The following is a 20,418-nucleotide window of genomic DNA, read 5'->3' on the forward strand; positions in this document are numbered from 1 at the left end:
CCCCCGCAAATATATGTGTATGAAGACTAAAGTGTAGATTTTAGAAATCTCTTGTATGAGAAGTCCAATGCAGAACAAGGAAAGTGTTAAACTACAGTTAAAGAAAACTGATTCTTAGATGCAAACTAAGGAATTGCTGTTTTGCTGAGATGGTTTTTATAGAAGAGGCATTGGAAAGGCAAATGTCACATTTTCTTCTTTTAATGAAGTGTGGACAACAGTTGTGGTGTCTAACTTGTACTGATCAACCTCACATTTATTAACCACATGCAGGAGTTTGGGTTTTATTTCTTTACTTTGTTTGTAAAATGAATCTGTAAAGTAAAAACTTTGAAATTTATTGTTTTTGTGATTATGCTTAACAGAAAAAGACACAGACTCTGAAATAAATAACCATTAACAAAAGAATCCAAACCAACAAACAGAATCACATCCAACTCTTTTTGGGGGACTGCATCCTTTGTCTCACCATATTAGGCCCGAATTAAAAAAAAAACAACCCATATTAATTGTATTTAGGTAAACTCCATTGCAACAAGAAGGTAACACCCTCATTGCATGATTTTTCCAACAGCTGACATTCCTTTCATACAGTGTGCACATTTGGTAGTCTGGATGAAGGAATATTATAGTTCAAAGTTTTACAAATTAAATTCAGAGATTACACTGCCTACATGTATCTGTTAATTTTTCAAACCTGCCATGCATCAAGCCTACAAGATAGAGGTCTTCAAGCTTCTTGTAGTTCATTATCATTTCTTTGGCCCTGAATTACCACTGCTTGTGAGCCACCCTTTTTATAAATGACCATACTAGTTAACTGTTCTGTTCCACTGGGAGACTGCTTCAGAGTTTACAGCAGAACTAGACTGCAAAATCTCTTGAGACTCGGCTGTCTCTATCACAGTGTGTGAATACACACCAGTCTCATTCTGCATATCTTGTGATAATTCTGTTACAATGTAATGGGTTGCACCTTCAGAGAAGTTGCCACTGGAACCCTGAACCATAGCTTGAGCTATTTCTTCTGTGACAATGATCTGTGAAATTTCCCCATCAGACTCAACTAAATCCATGTGTTCGCTTTGGACGCTAAGTGAATGGTTAGCGGTTTCTTGCATTATTATTTGAGAACCTTCTCTAGCCACCATATGCACAGTCCCTTCCTCATTTACAATAACCTGAGTGACACCTTCTTTCATCAGCTGGTCTGCTGCAGCCGTGTCACATACAGCAAACTGCAGTACTCCTTGGACCATTTTCTTGAAGGCGGCTTGAGCTCTCTCCTGAGATGCAATTATAGTAGATGGGTGCATGACCTGTGTCACTACTTCCATAGGTTGCATATCTTCCTGAGTCTCTTGAACTTCATGGAACATCTGTATTTCTTGTGTCTCAGTGTCACTAGAAATATTAGGTGTCTCTTGATTTGGTATTTGTGACAAATCTTTGTGATCAGATCTTGTTCTGTCCAGTTCAGTTTTGATTTCCACTTCGCCCAGCTCTGTTACAGCACAAAGCAGGGCATCAAATGCTGAGGAAGAGTCTGGAGGATGTACTGTACCTTCTGCAGCATCTAAAACTTCTTGTTTCATTATCTGCTGCACCACAGCACTACTGGAATCAGGAGCTGCCTCTATGGGAACAGCCTCCTCAACATCACTTCCTCCAACAGAGCCTTCAACCACTTGAGCAACTACCAGTTGGGTTGTACCGTCTGATAATTGCTCAGTAAGTATCTGTCCTGGGACTATGTTGCTCACATGAGAACCATTTTGACTTGTGGCTATAACTTGCCCATCTTCTGTGATATGGACCACTCTTGCCACTTGACCAGCCATTGCCAAAGTCTGAAGGGTAGCTGCTGCTGTTTCTTCCACAGAAGCATCAATTGCAAAGTCTCCATCATATCCTTGAATAATAATAAACTGCTGCACTTGTTCAGCTGATGATGGCTGTCTTCTGCTACTTCGAAGGACCTTCTCTTTAACTGGAGAAAGTTCTCCCAGTGCTGCTGCAGTAAAAGAGCTAGTGGTCTCCACAAAGGTTGCTCCCTGCCCCTTTAGCCGGCACTCATAGGACTTGGATACGATGCCTAGGAAATAAAAGTGTGTGTTAAAACAGGAATGATGGCTAATATTTCAGTTTATTTTGAGCAACTACAACTCAAATAATTTTCTTTTGCAATTTTTAAATTTCACCGGCAAAAACACAGGTGTAATATGCAACTGAACAAAACCATTTTGCATGTTTTCCCAGTCATTTATTTACAGGTCCAAACAACTGCTGCTGCTAAGAAGTCTGCGGAGCACTAACCATTGTAATTTGTTCTTTTTACAACAGCTTGTATAGAAAGAGCAAATGCATACATTTTACAATTAAAAGCCATTAATATCTTATTTTTTTTAAAAGAGAATGCCTCTATGGTGATGCTAATTTTGTAATGAAACCTATACTATGGCTTTCCAATTATAAGTTGACCCCACATTTGCTTATTCCGTTCGAAGAACAGCTTTTCCCCCAAATACAAAGGGATAGTTACAGATAAAGTCCTTGCAGTTGAAAAATCCATTACCCTTAAAAAATTCATAAGAAAATTGAATAACCAAGGAAAGAGTTAAATGCACTGAAAATACTAAAATAATAATAAGAAAAAGCACCCTCTCCACCAAAGGTAATTTTGCCCAAGGCTTGCCATATTATTTTCAGCCTAAAATTCCATGTCAATACATATCAAGACAAATATTTTGGTCAAAATGCACTGTTTACAGATTTAAATAGACTGGCCCTTATTAAAAGGCCAGATCTGAATGGCAGGTCTGGATTAAAACTTCGTATGACAGGCAGAACAATACATGGCCTAGATGGTTTTAAGGTTCAAAATCCAAACATTCCTAATTTTAAGAGTGAAGTAGGAAAGGAGAAGGTGGGTGGTTGCATTTACACCATTGTTATATGTAGGTGGCAGCTCAGAGTTGACCTCTCCTACGAAAAAACAGTACAAACAAAAGCCACTTGGTAATTTTTCTTTTGAACAATGAAGCATATTGTCATCTTTTATATATTTTTTAACTGAACCTCAGATGTGTTCTAGTTTAGTGTTGGGAATGGCCAGGATAATGTAATAGTGTTTTTGCTAATAATTAATGCACAGCCTAATATAAAAAGAAAAAATTAAAATGGGTTTTAAATGTTAAACGTCCACACTTCTGAAGTGCATCAATTCTGTATGGTTTCCTGCCAGCTCCCCTTGCAGGGAGTTTCCTGGAGCTGTGGTTCTGGTGGTAACTTTCTACAAAGACAGGCCTAGAGCTGGGGACCCACAAGTGGAGCCAGGGGCCTCAACCCATTACAGGAGTCTTAATACTTCTGGGCTCCTAGCTTCATAATGGAGGATTAATACTTACCTTCAGATCCCCAGAAGTCATGGGGATATAGGCTACTTGACCACTGTTATCCTCCCCTCTTGCTGCCAAGACAGCAGATCATCCTATACAGCACCTCTACGGGACACCCATTTTGACCCAAGGGTACTGTGCAGGGTCATCAGCTCCATTCAATAGCAGTGTATTATTCTGATTATAGGTTGACCCTGCATTTCAATGTGAATTTTATGGTTCTTTTTGAGGGAAAAGGTCAACCTATAATTGGAACAGTATGGTAATTGCATATTACATTAAACATATCTGGACATAATGTGCAAATGACCCCCTTTTCACGTTTTGGCTTTGCTGGTAAGGGTAACGGCTATGTCTTTGTTTTAATGCTATTAGTTTCTCCTTCATTTTTCCATCAAACACTCTTCCTAGCACACCTATCTGAAACTGTATACTGGTGTATTTAGTTGAAGGCAACATAGAGTCTTTCTAAACAATTTATTCTGCAAAAATATCATCATGGCAAATCGCTCTTACCTCTTTCTTATTTTCACTTAAAATCTTCTCAATTTACAAGTTAAAACAAAAAACGGTTTTTAAAGGTTCTGCAAGACAAATTATGCCCTTAGTTACACGTGCTCAACCCCACTGTCTTCAAAACATGGCCTCATGGATACCCTGCAGTCCTGTTTGCCTTCGGTGCCTTTGGGCAGGTCTAGCTTATGGGAGCTTAGTGAACAAATTCACGGGTACACAGACAGAACAGAATTCAGTGAGCTCACTCTCAAGATATGTCAGGACTGCAACCCAGAGGCCTTACTACAGCTTGCTTTGATATATATAAGCTAGCTTTAAACTAGCTCATGAGATAGTGTGGCTTCAGCAGCAGGGGTTTCGAATGCCAACTACTTAACTGTGTTTCAGGGCAGGCCTGTAGAGACTGTGCCTAGACTGCTACTGGCACCTGGGCTATAGTGTAAAGTTAGCTTGGATATATCTAACATGAGCTGCAAACACCCCTGGATTACAGTCTAGACATACACCTAATTGTGTTAGCTTTCCTTTGTGTCAGACATGAGCCTGAACACACAAAAGAAGCAGGTCAGCTGCATTAAAAAGTGTCGTATTTAGTTATATTTCAGACTAGAACTGCATTTTCAGATGCCGATGCTTTAACCCAGTAAGTAGGAAGTACTTGTGAATGGCCTAGTTGTCTTCTCATCTCAGAATCTGACAGCCGGCCTTGAGGACTCAGTCATCACAGAAGTGCTGAGACCTTTAGTCCCAATCCCACCAAGAACTAAAGCACATGTTTAAAAAGTCAGACAGATGCGTTTGCTTAAGCATTTTGCTGAATCAGGGCCAAAGTACTCAGCATCTTGTAACACCATGCTCCCAACTGCTTCAAATGTCCAGGTTAAGGTCGAGGTACGATTTCACACGCATCAAGATAATACTTGCACCCAAAAAACTGGGCCTCACTGGTGACTTCTTTCTTTAAACTTCAAAGCTTTTCCCAGATGATTATACTACAAAATGTGTGCCTGAATTTTGCTAAACAGTGAGACTTCAGATATCTAAACTGATATCACATAAACTTCTTCATGTTAGGTTGAAAGGCAGGTTCTTTTTGGAGAGGAAAATTAACAATTTAAACTGTTAAAGCACTTCCAAGTTTTATTGCAAAATTGATCTGGCACATGCTATTGAATTAAATTTTGGCAGGGATAAACTACAGGGAAGCCCATGGTGACACTACTAGTTCTTGTCCCTAGTTATACTTTTTTTATTGTGGGCAATGACGTGTGGAGACCCACAAAACAGAGAAAGTTGGAGGGGGAAATCAACATAAAATGGCAATTTTCAAAAGAATCTTATTTGATGCATATTTTATAACAGAGTAGGAGTAATTAATTCTCTCAGGAGCCTTGCTTTGTTGAAATGATATAAGATAGGTCTGGCAGTGATGCTGCACCAAATCAAAATACCACTACAAATCATATATTTTTCAATAGATCTGAAAATCAAAATAAATCGTAAGTTTGTACTGGATATAGCAGAAACCATGCCATAGTTACCTGTTAAATTACCTCAGACAAACATCATTACGTAAAGGACATAAAGCACTTAAGGTAAGATGCAATTTTGGGAGACGGAAACAAACAAAATAACTCCTCTTCTCAGCCTCTCAAATAAATGCTGTATCGGTGAATCCATGCAACTTCAGTCTTTACTCTGCAATTGAATGGGAAGTCTCTGGGGTGTAGAGTTATCCAGTGAATTCCTTGCAGCACTGATAATTATGCCATTCTGACTGCTTGCTTAATCTATCTGAATCCAGAGGTGAGTTAAGCCACTTCCTGACCATTAAAGTAAACTACATGGGTAAATACTGCTGTCAGTAAGGGGTGTGATGAAGCTTAACTACACCAACATCTTAACCTCAGCTCAGTGCAACCCCAGCTATTCCATCACAGTTCATAAATGCGATTGCAGGTCCATCTTTTGATTCAGCAATTTAATAACTTCGAGTGCTGTCAGTACTGCTTTGAAAAATGGCTCCTATAAAATGTAACAGCCTCAATCAGATTGTAAAAGATTCACCCACTGAAGATTCTTCCATTTCAACTATAATGAATTAATGTTGAGCTATGTAGAAGTTCAAGTGTCATTTAAACTAATGTGAATCTACTGTAACTTTAAATTTTAACTGGACTATGACCAAGAATTTACTGGGAACATCAACTTCAATTTTAGTGATTTTCATGGTAAATATGAATCATAGATTTAAGTGGTTTTCTTTTGTTTTAAAATTGAAAAGCCAAATAGGGGAAGTATTTTGAAAACAACACACACTGAGGCTTAGCTGGTCTTATGACTTTTGGAACAGTACATTTCTGTAATGGAGCACTACTATTCCACATAATGTAAGAACCCCCCAAAATGTTATTTCAAGAAAAAAACACATTATTGAACTGTATGGAGCAACAAATCAAATTTTGCTACTAAATTTGGCATCCTAATTCCTGTCTCTCCCTCCCCCCACCCAGCCAAAAAAAATGAAGGGAGGGGTAAGTGTTGGTTGACATGCCAAACACAAGCTGCAATATAAACCTGCATTAATATTAGGAAAACTGTACTTGCTGCTGATTGTATGTCATTGCAAATTGGAGAGAGACACAAATAAACATTAAAACGACAAAATTCAATGATACAACAGCTCATATTCAGAGAAATTGCAAAAAGGTGTTTCATATCTAGGGGTGCAATGATCAGAGAATTGGTTCCTTTCCAAGAAGTCTGTCATTTCAACAGAGGCATTATTTATCAACCGGAGTCCTTAGCGATTGTTACATTTTTATTTGAAAATTTCAAGCTTTTTAGACATTAAATCCATATTTGTGGGTTATTTTAATTCTCAGAGACCACAAACTTCCCAAAATAGGGCTAAAAGATATGCTTTGATGTTTAATGTGCTTCTGGGAAACTACAAATAGGTTTTAGCACTTTTTCTTTTACTTAGTACCTGACTTTCTTTTGTGCGTCTCTTTTATTCTTTTGTTACTGTCATCATTTTTTCCCCACAGAATAAATACCTTATTCTTTTGTTAAGCTTACATTTAATTAAAATGTACAGGATTTGTGCAGTAAACTCGAATGAAACAAATAAAACAAGGGCCCCCTCTCTTGAAGGCATACGTTGTGAATGAAAAATGTCATTACAGACTAAAAAATTTTGCAGTAAACAGGGCCTACAGAGAGAAGTTTCCCCCGTAATGACATCCATAAAATACACAAATGGCACTTTTAGTACCATCCTGAATATGGCATTTTCTGTGCTCTACACACAATCTAAATGGTTTGATCATAGAGCATAATACTCCATTGGGTTTATAGAACAATCAATGTTCCATAAAATGATGTATTTATCCAATAGTAGGCTCAGCAGTTACTGGTGTATGACATTGTAGGACACTGGCTTTGTACTGTTCAGCAGCACACATGCTGGCTGTAAAACTTATCTAACACTACTTCAACAACTTCATCTCATCTGTGTCAAGTAATTTGTTGAAGCCTCAGCTTGGTTTAAAAAAACCTGTAATAAAAATTCATAGAATTTTCAAGAGAATGAAAGCTGATGACAATAGAAAGGTCACATTGTGTCTGTACTAAAGGGGTCAGGGGTCATTTGCAGTTCTAAAACAGAAAGTAGATTTCATGCATCGTGTAGCAGATAAAGATGGCATTAAAGAGACTTGTCTCAGAAAGAAATGCGTAATGTGTTAGGAAAGTCTGTACTAATATAATATGAAACCACTATTCTGCTCTTAACAGGCATATCTATGAGATTTTTAAGCCTTTCCCAAAAGTTCGATTAAGTGGCTGTACACAGTGAATATAAGCTTAACATACCCTTCATAACACACTCATGAAAAACAGGGTTTTAAGTTGTAAATGAAATAATGGGCCGGTTTGTTATGACAATGGAAACAATCTGCATCGGTACAGTAACTTAAAAGAGGTATTTTTCTGTTTTTACAAAACTTTTGTGCAGGTTGATATTCAAAGGTGCTTAATTTTCAAAGGTGAGTCATATTCAAAGGTGCTTAATTTTTTTCCTTGTGCATTTTCAAGGTACTCTTTTATTGACAAATGCAAACATTTAATAGCTATTAAAATGTAAATATATTATAAAATAACGGTAATAGCTCAGAACAACCTTTTAATATCACAAAAATATTACAAGTTTCTCATGGGAAATCAGGTAAATGACAGACTAAATTTCGATGAAATACAACCTTTTGGAAATTTTAAAGACAGTAAATAAATCAGACTTACCACAGCCATCACCATTGTTCTACAAGTCAAACTGATATCAATAATTGAACCAGCAATTGATTCTTTTTCTTAGAAAATATTAATTGTCTGAGTACTAGTGAAATACTTGGTGTGATATGGTATGTCTGCTATTCAAATGTACACTTGAATAATTTAGTGCCTAATACTCTTCCATAAAAGTCCAGGGGAACATTCCCACTGACTTTAATGGGGGATGCATCAGGCCCTTAATTATATTGATGCAAATTAGCAACAGTAAAATGTCTGTCAGGTTTTTCTTTGTAAACCATTATTTTTATTCTTTTGCATGTAGTCATAGAATCTGTATATATTGCTCAAACTCTGGGGATTAAAAATAATGGTTTGGCCCTTCTTAATTTTTGGAGAGCACAACAGTTTACATTTTTCAGATCTCTCTTTGCTCTTTAAATACAGAGTCACTTTGTTTCCTCTTGTGCAGGTTACTGGTCTAGGAAAGGCATACAGGCCAACATTTTCAAACCTGGTTAGTTAGTCAAGGCAGACAACTGAATTAAAGTGAGAAAATGCTGTTGAGCACCTGATGTGGAAGGCAGGTACTGGTTCTCATTTCTAAGAACAATCTTGGATGCCTTTGTTGAAAAAAAAAATTGGCTTAGATCCATTTTTTATTTCAAAATAACCCCCCCCTCAAAAAAATAAACAATTAAATTGTACAGTTATTGTCTGAGAATTTGCAAATGCACATCAGCAATCATGATTTTTGTTATAAAAATTCTATCCCCACTGATATGAAAAGTATTAATAAAAATGTGTTATGCATCATCCATTACAGGAGGCATTAAAGTGTACTGGCATAGAAATAGTTTGCCTAAATTAAAATGTATAATATGGGTTAAACCATAATATTTTTAAACTATGTAAATGTGTGTTAATATAGTAAACCAAAATGGCTCCTCAGGAGCTATTATGTTCATGAAAATCATATGCATTCATAACAGAGACCAACCAAGTAATAATAGGTCTTACTAACTCCATAGGAAACACAAAAATCCATCATGTTGACTCAAAAAATGTAAAGCCCATACAATGCAAATACTAATAGATTTCTTTTTTCTTTTGTACATGTTTATTACCCGAGAAAGAAAACTGAAACAAAAAAGTAATAATAATTAAAAAAAATGAAGGGCTCAACTTAAACCTTAAAGAAAGTAAATGAACGTTTATGGCTGGGACTCAAATATCCTTTTGCTTCTAATTTTGCTCTTAACCCACTCCATCATGTTTAGGTACTTCCATGTCTCCTAATAATTGGTTGAATAAAGGATGATGTTTTAACCTTAAAGATGGCTTACAAAAGGTGAGTATAGCTTTCTCCGATTCTTTCAAATGTAGAAGGATTTCCTGAAACATCTGTGTGTGTGTGTGTGTGTGTGTGTACACAATATATTTATACACACCCTGCCCCCATCACACACATATATGTGTACATACTATATAAATAAATAAATAAATGGATGGGCTAGAGTTCCCTGTTTGCTGTTTTTCTATATCATACACCTGAAAGGACTTCATAGGAAAAACCAAAAACTGGGTGAAATTAGATCCAGTGACAGAAGAACTGGGCAAATTAGAGAAGGGGGCATTTTTAGTGAGTTTATTTAGTGAGTGATTATGCTTTTCATTTCTCTTTCTTTGTCTTTGTAACTAACCTTTGGGAAAAGACTGTCTTAGTTAAAGTCTCAGTACCTCTGTTCCTGCACCTACAGATTGAGAGCTAATATTACATGGCTAAGAGAGTGGCAATTATGTACAAAACACAATGACTGTGCCAGGACTGTATTGTCCCAAAGAACAGTGGCTCGCCTTTTCATAGCTCACAAGTAACAGAGGTTGTCTTGCCCACCCTTCTCTCCTGTTCTCAGACTGTTTTGAGTTACACCCCTCTTGAATTCTGAACCTGCAATCTATGTTCCCCATTCCTATTTGAAAACAAATAATATTGGTAAGGCGACTTCATGGAAAATGAATAGTAGGAATGTATTCAATGTATTTTACCTCGCTTCCAATGAAGTTTAGCAGCTGGAATCAAGGATGCTAGTTAGCACAGTCAGCTCTTTGTAGACCACCTTCAAGGGAGGCAATGACCACGATATGGGAACAAGTGACAGAAATTATACAGACCCATTTTTTCTGCTTTAACCCATTCACTGCAGCTGCAAAGTACATTAATCTCACCAGCACTTTTAAATCAGAATCCAAACTTCAGAATGGATTAGCTTTACTTAGCCAAACTGGATAATTGTGGTTCAGGTAGCATCAAAAATATTAAGACACTACTGTCCTGTGCTTAGGCAGCAACTGATAGGAAAATCCATCCTGATTTTACAACAGTTACTTCCAGTTCTTATGTCATAACAGAAAGTTATGTTTTGATCACTCTAGGTCATTACTACCTCAACACGGGCTTTCTGCTTTTCAGGGACACACACACTTAGAGCCTAGTCTTACAAACATTTATTTATCAGGAGCAGTGCTTACTGCCATAGTTAGTCTCAATGGTCTCAAAGGGACTAAACATGGTAGCTTGCATTATGCATTGTGTTTGCATAATCGAGCCCTTGGGATTAACAATTCTCAAATTGGGTAGCCTTTGCTAATATTTGATGCACATATATGTAACGATAAAAAGAACTGACACTTGCTCAGGATACCTAAAATAAACCATCATTTTATTAAATGATAAAAGTAGCAATTATGCTACTCTAGCCAGTCCTTGAAAAAAATAAGGATTTTGATTGTATTTATTTCTTTTGATTTGCGCACACATTTTGTAAAAAAGGAGCACCTGTTCTTTGCTTGAGGGCACTTCTTGACACATTGTAAAAGCACAGCAGTTTTGAGGGGAGAATGTATGGGGCTAACTAGAAATATTAAGTTTCCCTAGTTATTTTTTCTAGTTAAGGCAACAAAAACTATCACTTACAATTTGGTAGTCATACTTGTGTTTCATTTATAAATCCAGCTATGTTACAGTATATATTCATATCTTTCCAGAGTAAATTACAGGAAATAACCATTTGTCTTCATTGCAGACACTTTTGCATGTATGGTAGAAAACAAACCGCTATTCAATAACTGCACAGAGGCACCATTAAAATCAAATTTACAGTAAACAGAACCTGCAGCTGGGGTAAAACACTAACTGTTAGTATTTTAATTATCAGCGAAGCTTTCGGAGTTCTAACATCTGCTCATAGCCAAATGACAGCAGCTGCTTGTGTACACTTAAAACAATGTGAATTTCTTCTATAAATATTAAAATGAATCGTATGTTGTGTGTTCATCACAGAATTCCTATTAAGCTGGTTATGTCTATAGGGCATTGTGAACTTCTTTCTTGTGGCAAATGCATAAAGGGCTGACCCCTTCAAAAGAATGAGCGCCAAAGACAGCAAAAATACTTGAGTCTGTAAATTGAAAATGTTTAGAGACAGTCCTAGAGGTCACCTGCTGCCAAGATGTTGCTCGTAAATGCTAACAAAACATCAGCAGTAAGTTCTGATCATTGTGCTCTATAGTAACTTCAAGGACAGGGCCCTTCAGAGCACAAGGTGTCAGGAGTCTAAAGAGTGGGTTGTTTTATAAGCTAAAACTCACCAAATAAATAGATCTCAAGTTAAAGCATTATCTTGGTTAAGCAAAATGTTTTGTTTCAAATATCTGAATACTTTCAAGAGGTGAACTCACACAGATTGAAAGCCTTTAAAGCAGAACTTCATCAACCTGGTAATGGCAAAAACATCTATATACTTAGAAGAGATAAACTGTGCAGAAGGAAGAATTAATTGTGCTGAGTTTTGGAGGACACTACTGATGAGGGTAAACTTTGTAGTCTCCCAGGGGTTCCTAATTTGGGAGCTCAGGTACAATAGATAGTTCTTTCTGTGCTCTTGCTTGCTGGGGGCTCTGGGAAGCAAATATGAGAAGTGAATGCACAAACCCTCTGTTTCTGTAGTGTGCAGGAGGGAAAGGCCAGGTGAGAAAAACAAGGCACCATCCACTAATTACTAAAAATATGTAAACAAAGGCAGAGCTATCTTGGTTCCTTTGATTTCACCTTGTAACTATACAGAAGCAGCTGAGCAAGGATCCAGCTCTTCACACTACTGAACATAATGCCATATATTTATCTGGATAGATTTTAATGCGAGAAGGACCTCCATGCTCATTTAGTCTGATGGTCACAATGCATGGTTTGAGGGAAAAAAAGGTTGAAACCCTCAAGTTTGACAACACCTGGTGCAGCTGTCTCCAAGCTGGCACATGGCTCAGCATGAGGTGAAGGAAGTGGTGGATATTCTTGTGCTCTTGGCATTGAACATCAGATACAGAAGGTCTCCTACTCCAATCCTAATTTTTAATGATTTACTTGCTTTATGAAGGATAGAATATGATTGGTGCGCACAGATTAACCAACCTCAACACAAAAGCCTTCTCTTGCTCCTGATCAGGTTGTTCCTTCCAATAACATCAGAGGTGTCAACACTCATTTTTCTTGATAATTTTGACAAGAAACACATGATGATTTTTCTCAATGGCCTCAGAACTTCAGGGCTTCCATAATGATCATGGACTGTCACCTATGGTTCTGGGTGTTGGAATGGGACTAATAGTTGAAGGAATGGATAACCCCATCATAAGATAACTCTGGCCCCTGCTACGTGTTACATATATTACACAATTAACTGGTTAATCGCTCAGATATTTAGACTGGCCACATATGCAAAGTAATTATCACACAATAAAAATGACTATCCAGCTATAAAAAGAGCCAACCAGCTACAAAGTTAGTGCTTGAAAATGTGTAACAACTTTATAGCTGGTTTTTATCCAGCTTTAATCTGGATGTATGGTATGGCCCTATATTACTTTTAAGGTTTTAATTCAATGAGAAATCTGTTTTGATGATCCCCTATGAGAGGGATGAAAGCAGTGGGTTTCCAAGCAGTATTTAGGGCAAACACTGTTTATCTGACTGACCATCCTACTGATGTTTTGATAGGACTTTAAAATATTTTCCTGTGCTACTGACACAGTGGCCCTTAAATGTCCTCTTCTTCCGTTTCAACAACATAAGGCAACACGCTAGGAAAAATAAAAGGAAAGCAGAAATGAGAGGTGCTGCAGTGGGAAATCTTGGTCTAATCCTGACTAATACAGACATATGAATTTTAAAGATCATATGCTATGGAAGTGAAGAAAACTTCACTTTCACCTTCACTGTGTAAAGCTATGCCCAATGAAACTGTGCAAATGGTTGAGACCTTTGAGGTTATTCCCACTTGTCTGTACTCAGCTACAACATTGAGTGTTTCTGGCTACAAAGAATTTTCATTTACAATGTTGACAAATCACCACAAATTGTGGATGAGCTAAAAGGAGTAACTAGCACAGGGTTGGAATTAACAAATTATACTAAAATGGAAGGGGTTGCAACCACCAATAAAGACCCAGAAAGAATCTAAATAAATCAGAAACAGGAATGTAGAATAATAATGTGAGATTCAGTTTGCAACAATGCAAACCAATGTACCTGGGGAACATAAAACCAGATATTCAATGGTAAAAAAAAAAAAAATCTTGATAACTAATGCTGAAAGAGTCCCAAGGGTGATAGTGGACAGCAAATTAGACACGAGTTTGTAATGTGATATGGCAGCAAAACAGAACAGTGCAATTTTGGAGTGCATACTCAAAGGCATTTTCTCACACAGCAAAGCACTAATAAGCCCCCTGTATACAGTTCTGGTCCAACTATATATGTAATATGCCACTCAATTTTGTGCTCTTTATGAGAAAGATCTTGACAAAGTGGTATTTAGAAAAGGGGAACAGCAACAAAATTAGAGGGATGATTTACCTGGAAAGAATAAAAGGTTTAAGTACATTTATTTTCACAAAATGATCATTAAACACAGTTTACAAGCCCTGAATGGAGGGTACTTTCTGTCTATATAAAAACTGGACACAATCAGATTCTGGGAAGTGACTAACTAAAGAATTCAAACTGAAATCTGAAGCAAAATTTGAACAGAAATTAGACTCAGAGAAGGCCCATTAAGTTATCTAGACCTTCCAGCTGCCAGAATGGAACTATTCCTGTGGTGGTAGGACTTCACTGCATAGCACTTAAATGATTTAATCTGAGTTATCACTGTTTGTAGCGTAAATCTATAAAATTCCTGAATTGTTACTGTTAAACAAAGCATGTTATTTGTAGTACCTACCCAATTAACTTCTGTCAACAATGTACCTCTGAACTAAAGTGCACTCATTAGTATGATGCCTAACTGTCTTGCTTCCTCAGATGACTGTCAATCACCTAGAGGAAGATTCCCATTCAAATATTCTTTGGTGAACAACCCCTGCCAGGCATCATGCCATTTCACCGCCCACTTGCTAGTAATTGCTTCTGAGGCCCTGTGTAGACTGGAAAACTAGGGAGTGTTTTAAAATGCTAGTAAGAATATAGTGTTATATGCAAGAGAAAATGTGAGTGAATATATTTTGGACAACACATTTGAAACACCACTTTACTCCTTCTGAACTGTTGATTGTTCTGTTTAAAGATTTGAGACTGTCTACATTAGGAGCTAAATGGTGTTTAAAAACTCGTTATTTAAAACACGTTGACTAGCATAACTATTTTTCTGAAGCGTTGACCAGGACATCTATATTAAAACATCTGCTAACTAGTACTTCATGCATAATACTACACATATTGGACTCTTACATGCCACTACTATGTTGCTAGTGGTTACATGTAGGAAGACCTTGGATGCTTTTTGCATTTTCATAAAAACATACTGAACTGTTGCTAGAATATGGCACAAGATAGTCAAATGTAATATACAAGACTTCAGTGTGAAAATAAGCATTTGCTAAAATTAAGGATAAAAACAAGAGAGATTATAAAAAAAATTAAAATTAAATAAAAAGCCAAAGAAAACCAACAAAAAAGAAACCCAGGAGCCTATATAAGTGTCTTGATTTTCAGAATGTGCTGAGAAACTAACAACTTCCACTGACGGCGCTGGTAAAATATGTTAATTTCATATTTTTTTGCCAGCATAAATCTGAATTTTGGTTTATTAAATCTGGACTTGTTATAACCTACCTATGGCTATATTTATTTTCCTTTCTTAAATTTAATAGCAACGGGTTATTTTACCTCCAAAATCAACTGCTGTCCTGTCCTGGAAACTACAGTTCATAAAATAATTCTGAAGGAGTTTTTAGTAATGCAATCTTTTGCCTGTGTGTGGTTCTGTGAACTAACAATTTTCTAAATCTTGGCACAGATGGACAAAATGCAAAGGATGAACCATTACAGCCTGTCATAGATTAAAGACTTTCTGAGCATACACTGACATCATAGGTCTGAAGCAACCGTTTTGAATTCCAGCTATGGGTTACTTGGTGATTTCAATAAGTATGCCTTTAATGCATACTGCAGTATTTCGTGATTTTTTGAGGTTCCTTGAAACTTTCTTAGAAACACCCCAGGACAAGCTCTCAGATGCTCCCCTTAAAATCAGAAGAGCTCTACAGGAACAGTTATCTCAACAACAGATTTTCTTCCTTATAAAGATCAAAAAGGAAATTATGCACAGACAAAGTTTTCATCAGTGCAACTAAGACTGCACTGGAAACCTAAGATATTAAGTCCATCTGTTAGGTCTAATAATTTTTTCTCTAACATGAGATTGTTTCGAGGTGTTTCTCTCACAACTGAGTAAATTTATGCAAAGCTTTCACATCTGTGTGCCTAAAAGTAGTGTCCTGAGTCCACATTTAGAAAACTAAATACAACCAGTTTGCTTTTCAGGGGTGTGAGCACATGCAGTGTTCATTTAAACTGTGCATTTAAAAAACAGTACTATTTATCTTATTATGTGGCTCTTATCACTACACTTCCTGAGCATTTTGCAACCAATGAGTATAATCTCAAAATACTTCTATAAAATATGTTGTTATTATTATCCTAATTTTACAGATGGGAAACTAAAATGGAGAAAATGTGTTTTGTTTATTAAGGGATACACAAGAAACAGCAGAGATAGGATAATATCTATTCAGTCCAAGTCCAGCACCTACTCATAAGACTATCCTTCCTCAAAGGAGTCTGACCGTCATCCTGAGATTTTGAAATTCTCCATTTATGCAAAAGATGGGTAAAGCAGCATCAGATTCAGAGCACGTTTCCTAAGAATACCTGTCAATGACACAATCCTGTGCTCGTGATCAGTCTGTAGCTCAGCGTCCAATACGCCTAAGCAAGGAAGGTAATATTGACACCTTTACTGAGATTTTCCTAGGTGCTCATTTATGCCAACTGCGCTCATGGTATTCTGTGAGGCAGACACTGGATCATCATTTAAAGGACTGAGTCCACTAACTCATTACATAGGGTGTTGGGTGGTGGTGGTGAAGACTTTTAGACTGTAATTTAGCAGTCCATCCCGATTAAGAGGGATAACTTCGGGTATGTCCCACTAGCTTTTATGGGAATTAAGCATGTGTTTAAATACTCTGCAAGGGCTTCAATACTTTGCTGAATTGGGGCTTCAGTCAATGGCCACTCCCAAACTTGCTGCCCTTTACAATGGGGGCAGTCACATATGTGGCACTGTCACATTTCTCCTGAGCCAAGGGCAGGCTCTGAGCCAATGTTTATAGATCAACTATATGAACGTGTTATTAATACATTCAGTGAATTCCATATGAAATACTATCTATTTAAATGAATGACTAAGGACTTATTCTTCCTATAAGGGCCACTGTAAAATATGAGGCTGTATTTAGTAATGGAAATTTGTCCAGTAAAGTATCTCAGCACATATGTCTAGACATGTAATGTGATTTTGATAAAAACTTTCAGGGCACATCACTGATTTCACACTTACGGAAATAAATATTTGTACTTTCCAATCACGTAATTGAGCAGCATACAATGATGGCAAATTCAGGATTTTTATGGTATTTTGGTCCATTAAACCATGCCTTCCTTTATGGAAATGAAAATTCTCCTGTAAGTAATGAAACAAATTCTTAATGCCACCCCCTGCAACCCCCCTGCCTTACCTGAAGTGATATAGCCTCCCCATCTCTCCATCCCTTCCTAGTATTATACAGTTTTTCAGATGTTAAAACAGAAGGCAGTTGTCTGTTCAGGGAAGTTATACACCAGGAGTATGTCACAGTGCTTCTCCATGATCTGCATGGACTGCTTGATAATTTCTGAGAAGAATTCAAGTTGTTGATTTTAACTTATAAAGGCCCAAGAGACCTGCCTGCCTGAGAGACTGCCTTTCTTCCTGTGCAATACTACCAACTGTAATCAAGTTATGGCCAGCCACATTTGCATTCTCCTATCATGAAGTTGTTTCCATAATGACACCTATGCTTGGATGCTCTGGACAAGTCACCACAAATAACACCTCTCTCTTTAATCTCCCATCTTCCTGCCCTCCCCACCCCAAACCCTACAAAAATTGTACTGTAAATCTGTAGATTAATGGGCAGATCCTGGCATAGCAACTCAAATGGATTTATAGCAACTGTGTTTAGTCCTGTGTGATTTCAAATAGAATTACTCCTGATGAATTTGCATGCAAATTCACGAAGCATTAAACCAAACCATGTTTAAACTCATTCGTTCATCAGATGCAAATATTCTGCATTAAGCAGGGAATACCCATTCATGAAAATAATGAAAACTGACAACAATATAATAAAATCATTACAGGTTTATGGATTCTGGGACTTAAACAAGCCATACCCTTGCTTCTTCTAACTGATTAAATGCTTCTTTGCAGCTTACTTTTGATCTGCAGTTCAAAAACAAATTACTTAAGTCTTTAAACTCAGAATCTGGTGAAGTTGCTAGGAAGTCATAAGTCAGGTGTTTTTGGGCAGACAGGTTGACTATGGAAGGAAAGAGTAGGGGGAGGCAAATATTACAACTGAGAACAAGGTGCACAGTAGAGGGAAGCAGATAAATCGACTTACAGACTCTACCAGCAAGCATTCATGAAACAATCACATGAACAGCATTGTGCAGAACAAAAGGCTATGATGATAAAATTGGGCACTTTTGTTTTATAAAGCTGGCACAGATGGGTCTGTCACACTCTGTGCTTTATTTTTATGAAACCACTACCACTTTCACTTTGCATCATGTTTGAAGACAAGGGGTTTAAGTGCACTAGGGCAATGGATTGCCAATTATTTTTGTGAAGATCCCAAACCAATCCAGTAAAGTAAATTTAACTGTGTTCTATCTGATAAGCTGGATGTCTGGAATTATAGCCAAACAGCGTCTGGAGCAGTGATTTTCTGGGGTGCCTTGAGAACCTTTCAAGGGTGCCATGGTGTACCACAAAATGTTAGCATTGTTAGGTGTAACACGATGCACAAGATAAACCCAGAGATTTCAACAGAAATGCCTATATGATCTGTTGTGCTCTCTCTGAGTTTTTTGCAACAGAAAAACTGTTCTATTATTTTTCTGTAGTCAAAAACCAAGTGAAAACTAAGAGCTGGCATTTTCTGAGGGGTGCCTTGAGTTAATTGAGGGGTGCTTCAAATGTAAAAAGGTTGAGAACCTTTGAGAACTTAGAACCTGATTTAGTGTGGTTATCTCATTAACCTCCATTGTCCAATTTCTATGAACAAGTTTTCATTTTCAGTTAGATGACATCATTTCAGCTTGGAAGTTTCCACTGAAATTATCACATATGTGCATTAAATTCTTCGCTTAATGATCAGATTTAAAACAGCACTGCATTCCTCATTCAGGCACGTATTGCTGACGATGCACTATTTTGCTACACAATCAATGCAGTATAAAAAGTTCGCTGCATCATGATCTGTCCAATTTGTGCATATATAGTATTTGCAATAAAATGAAGTGCATTTGCTAAGTTTCAGTGAAATGATGGCTACAAATTTGGGGGTTAATAAATCTGCAAAACAAATCAAAGAATAGTGCAATAATTTTATTAAATATCTCTATGTTTCATGGTTTCATATCTCTTGACAGCAAAAATCAAATATTCAGCCTGTTTTGGGAATGTATTAAGCTATGGTTAATGCAATGGATGTTTGTCCTCTGAGGTTCATGTTTGCTCCCCTCGATCTAGATTCTGAGTACACATGTAGCAGGCTGGCTGGTGGGCTCACTGACAGCCCAGACTGTTAGCTGGGGGCAGTTCTTCCTCCCCCACCGATCAGGGGAAAACAGAGGGAAGGCAAAGGGAAAGCAGCCCCGCCCTGACCCAGGGCGAGGTGAAAGAGAGGACTTGAAAGGGAACTAACCCCTCAGACTTTCCTATTGGTCCACTCCCAATCTGGGGACAGAGCCTCCAGAAGGAATAAAAAGCCAACACATGGTCAGCTTCAGTGAGGCATGATGAAGAGGGCTGATGAAGTGCTGGTATAGATGACCAGCAGGGTGGAGCAGTTGCCCCAGAAGCGTCTGGAAGATGTTGTCGCTGGAAGAGAAGCAGCAAGCGGCTGCATCCTGGCCCTGCCACAGAGAAAGCCGCGACGACGGTGCACGGGTTGGTGCACAGAGAACCTGGGAGTGGACGGGACCATGGCAGCTGCACAAGGGAGCGCAGGTCCCCAAACCCCCAAACCGAAGCTGCCAGTGCACAGATTAGTGCACAGGGCTGGAGAGCTGTCACACGGAACGGAGCACGGAGAGTCTGGGTGTGGACAGGACTGTGGCAGCTGCACGAGGCAGTACAGGTCCCCAACCCTGCACGAGGCAGGGGCAGAAGCCTGCCAGTGCACAGGGCTGGAGAGCCAGTGCACAGAACGGTGCATGGAGAGTCTGGAAGTGGATGGGACTGCAGCAGCTGCATGAGGCAGTGTGAATCCTCAGTTCTGCACGAGGCAGGAGCTGGACCATTTATTATTAAGATAACAAGGCATTCTAAATACAGCTATACCATTCAAAGACTAGGGAAAATTCTGGGGACCTTTGAAATCAATGGCAAATCTCCCACTGATTTCAACTGGTATGGAAAGTTGAGCAAATGAGACTTTACTCATCCTCTGTCCTTTTCTCTGCTTGCAATCTGTGACCTGCTCAGGTGGAATTTAAGTTGTTAGGATCTATAAAGTCCTAAATAGCCTGGGATTGGCCTACACG

General features: G+C 38.0%; 1 protein-coding gene across 1 annotated transcript in view; it reads right to left on the minus strand.

Moving 5' to 3' along the window:
* Positions 1-6: 6 nt before the first annotated feature.
* The window catches only part of ZNF407 (zinc finger protein 407), a 476,517-nt gene continuing 456,105 nt past the window's right edge, over positions 7-20,418 (minus strand). Inside the window, 2 exon segments of the mRNA XM_006028300.2 lie at positions 7-842; positions 844-2,095. Of these exon segments, the coding sequence (XP_006028362.1) occupies positions 731-842; positions 844-2,095 (1,364 nt within the window). The 3' untranslated portion in view covers positions 7-730.

Source organism: Alligator sinensis, unplaced genomic scaffold (genome assembly GCF_000455745.1).
Source record: "Alligator sinensis unplaced genomic scaffold, ASM45574v1 scaffold129_1, whole genome shotgun sequence".
NCBI classification, from domain to species: domain Eukaryota; kingdom Metazoa; phylum Chordata; order Crocodylia; family Alligatoridae; genus Alligator; species Alligator sinensis.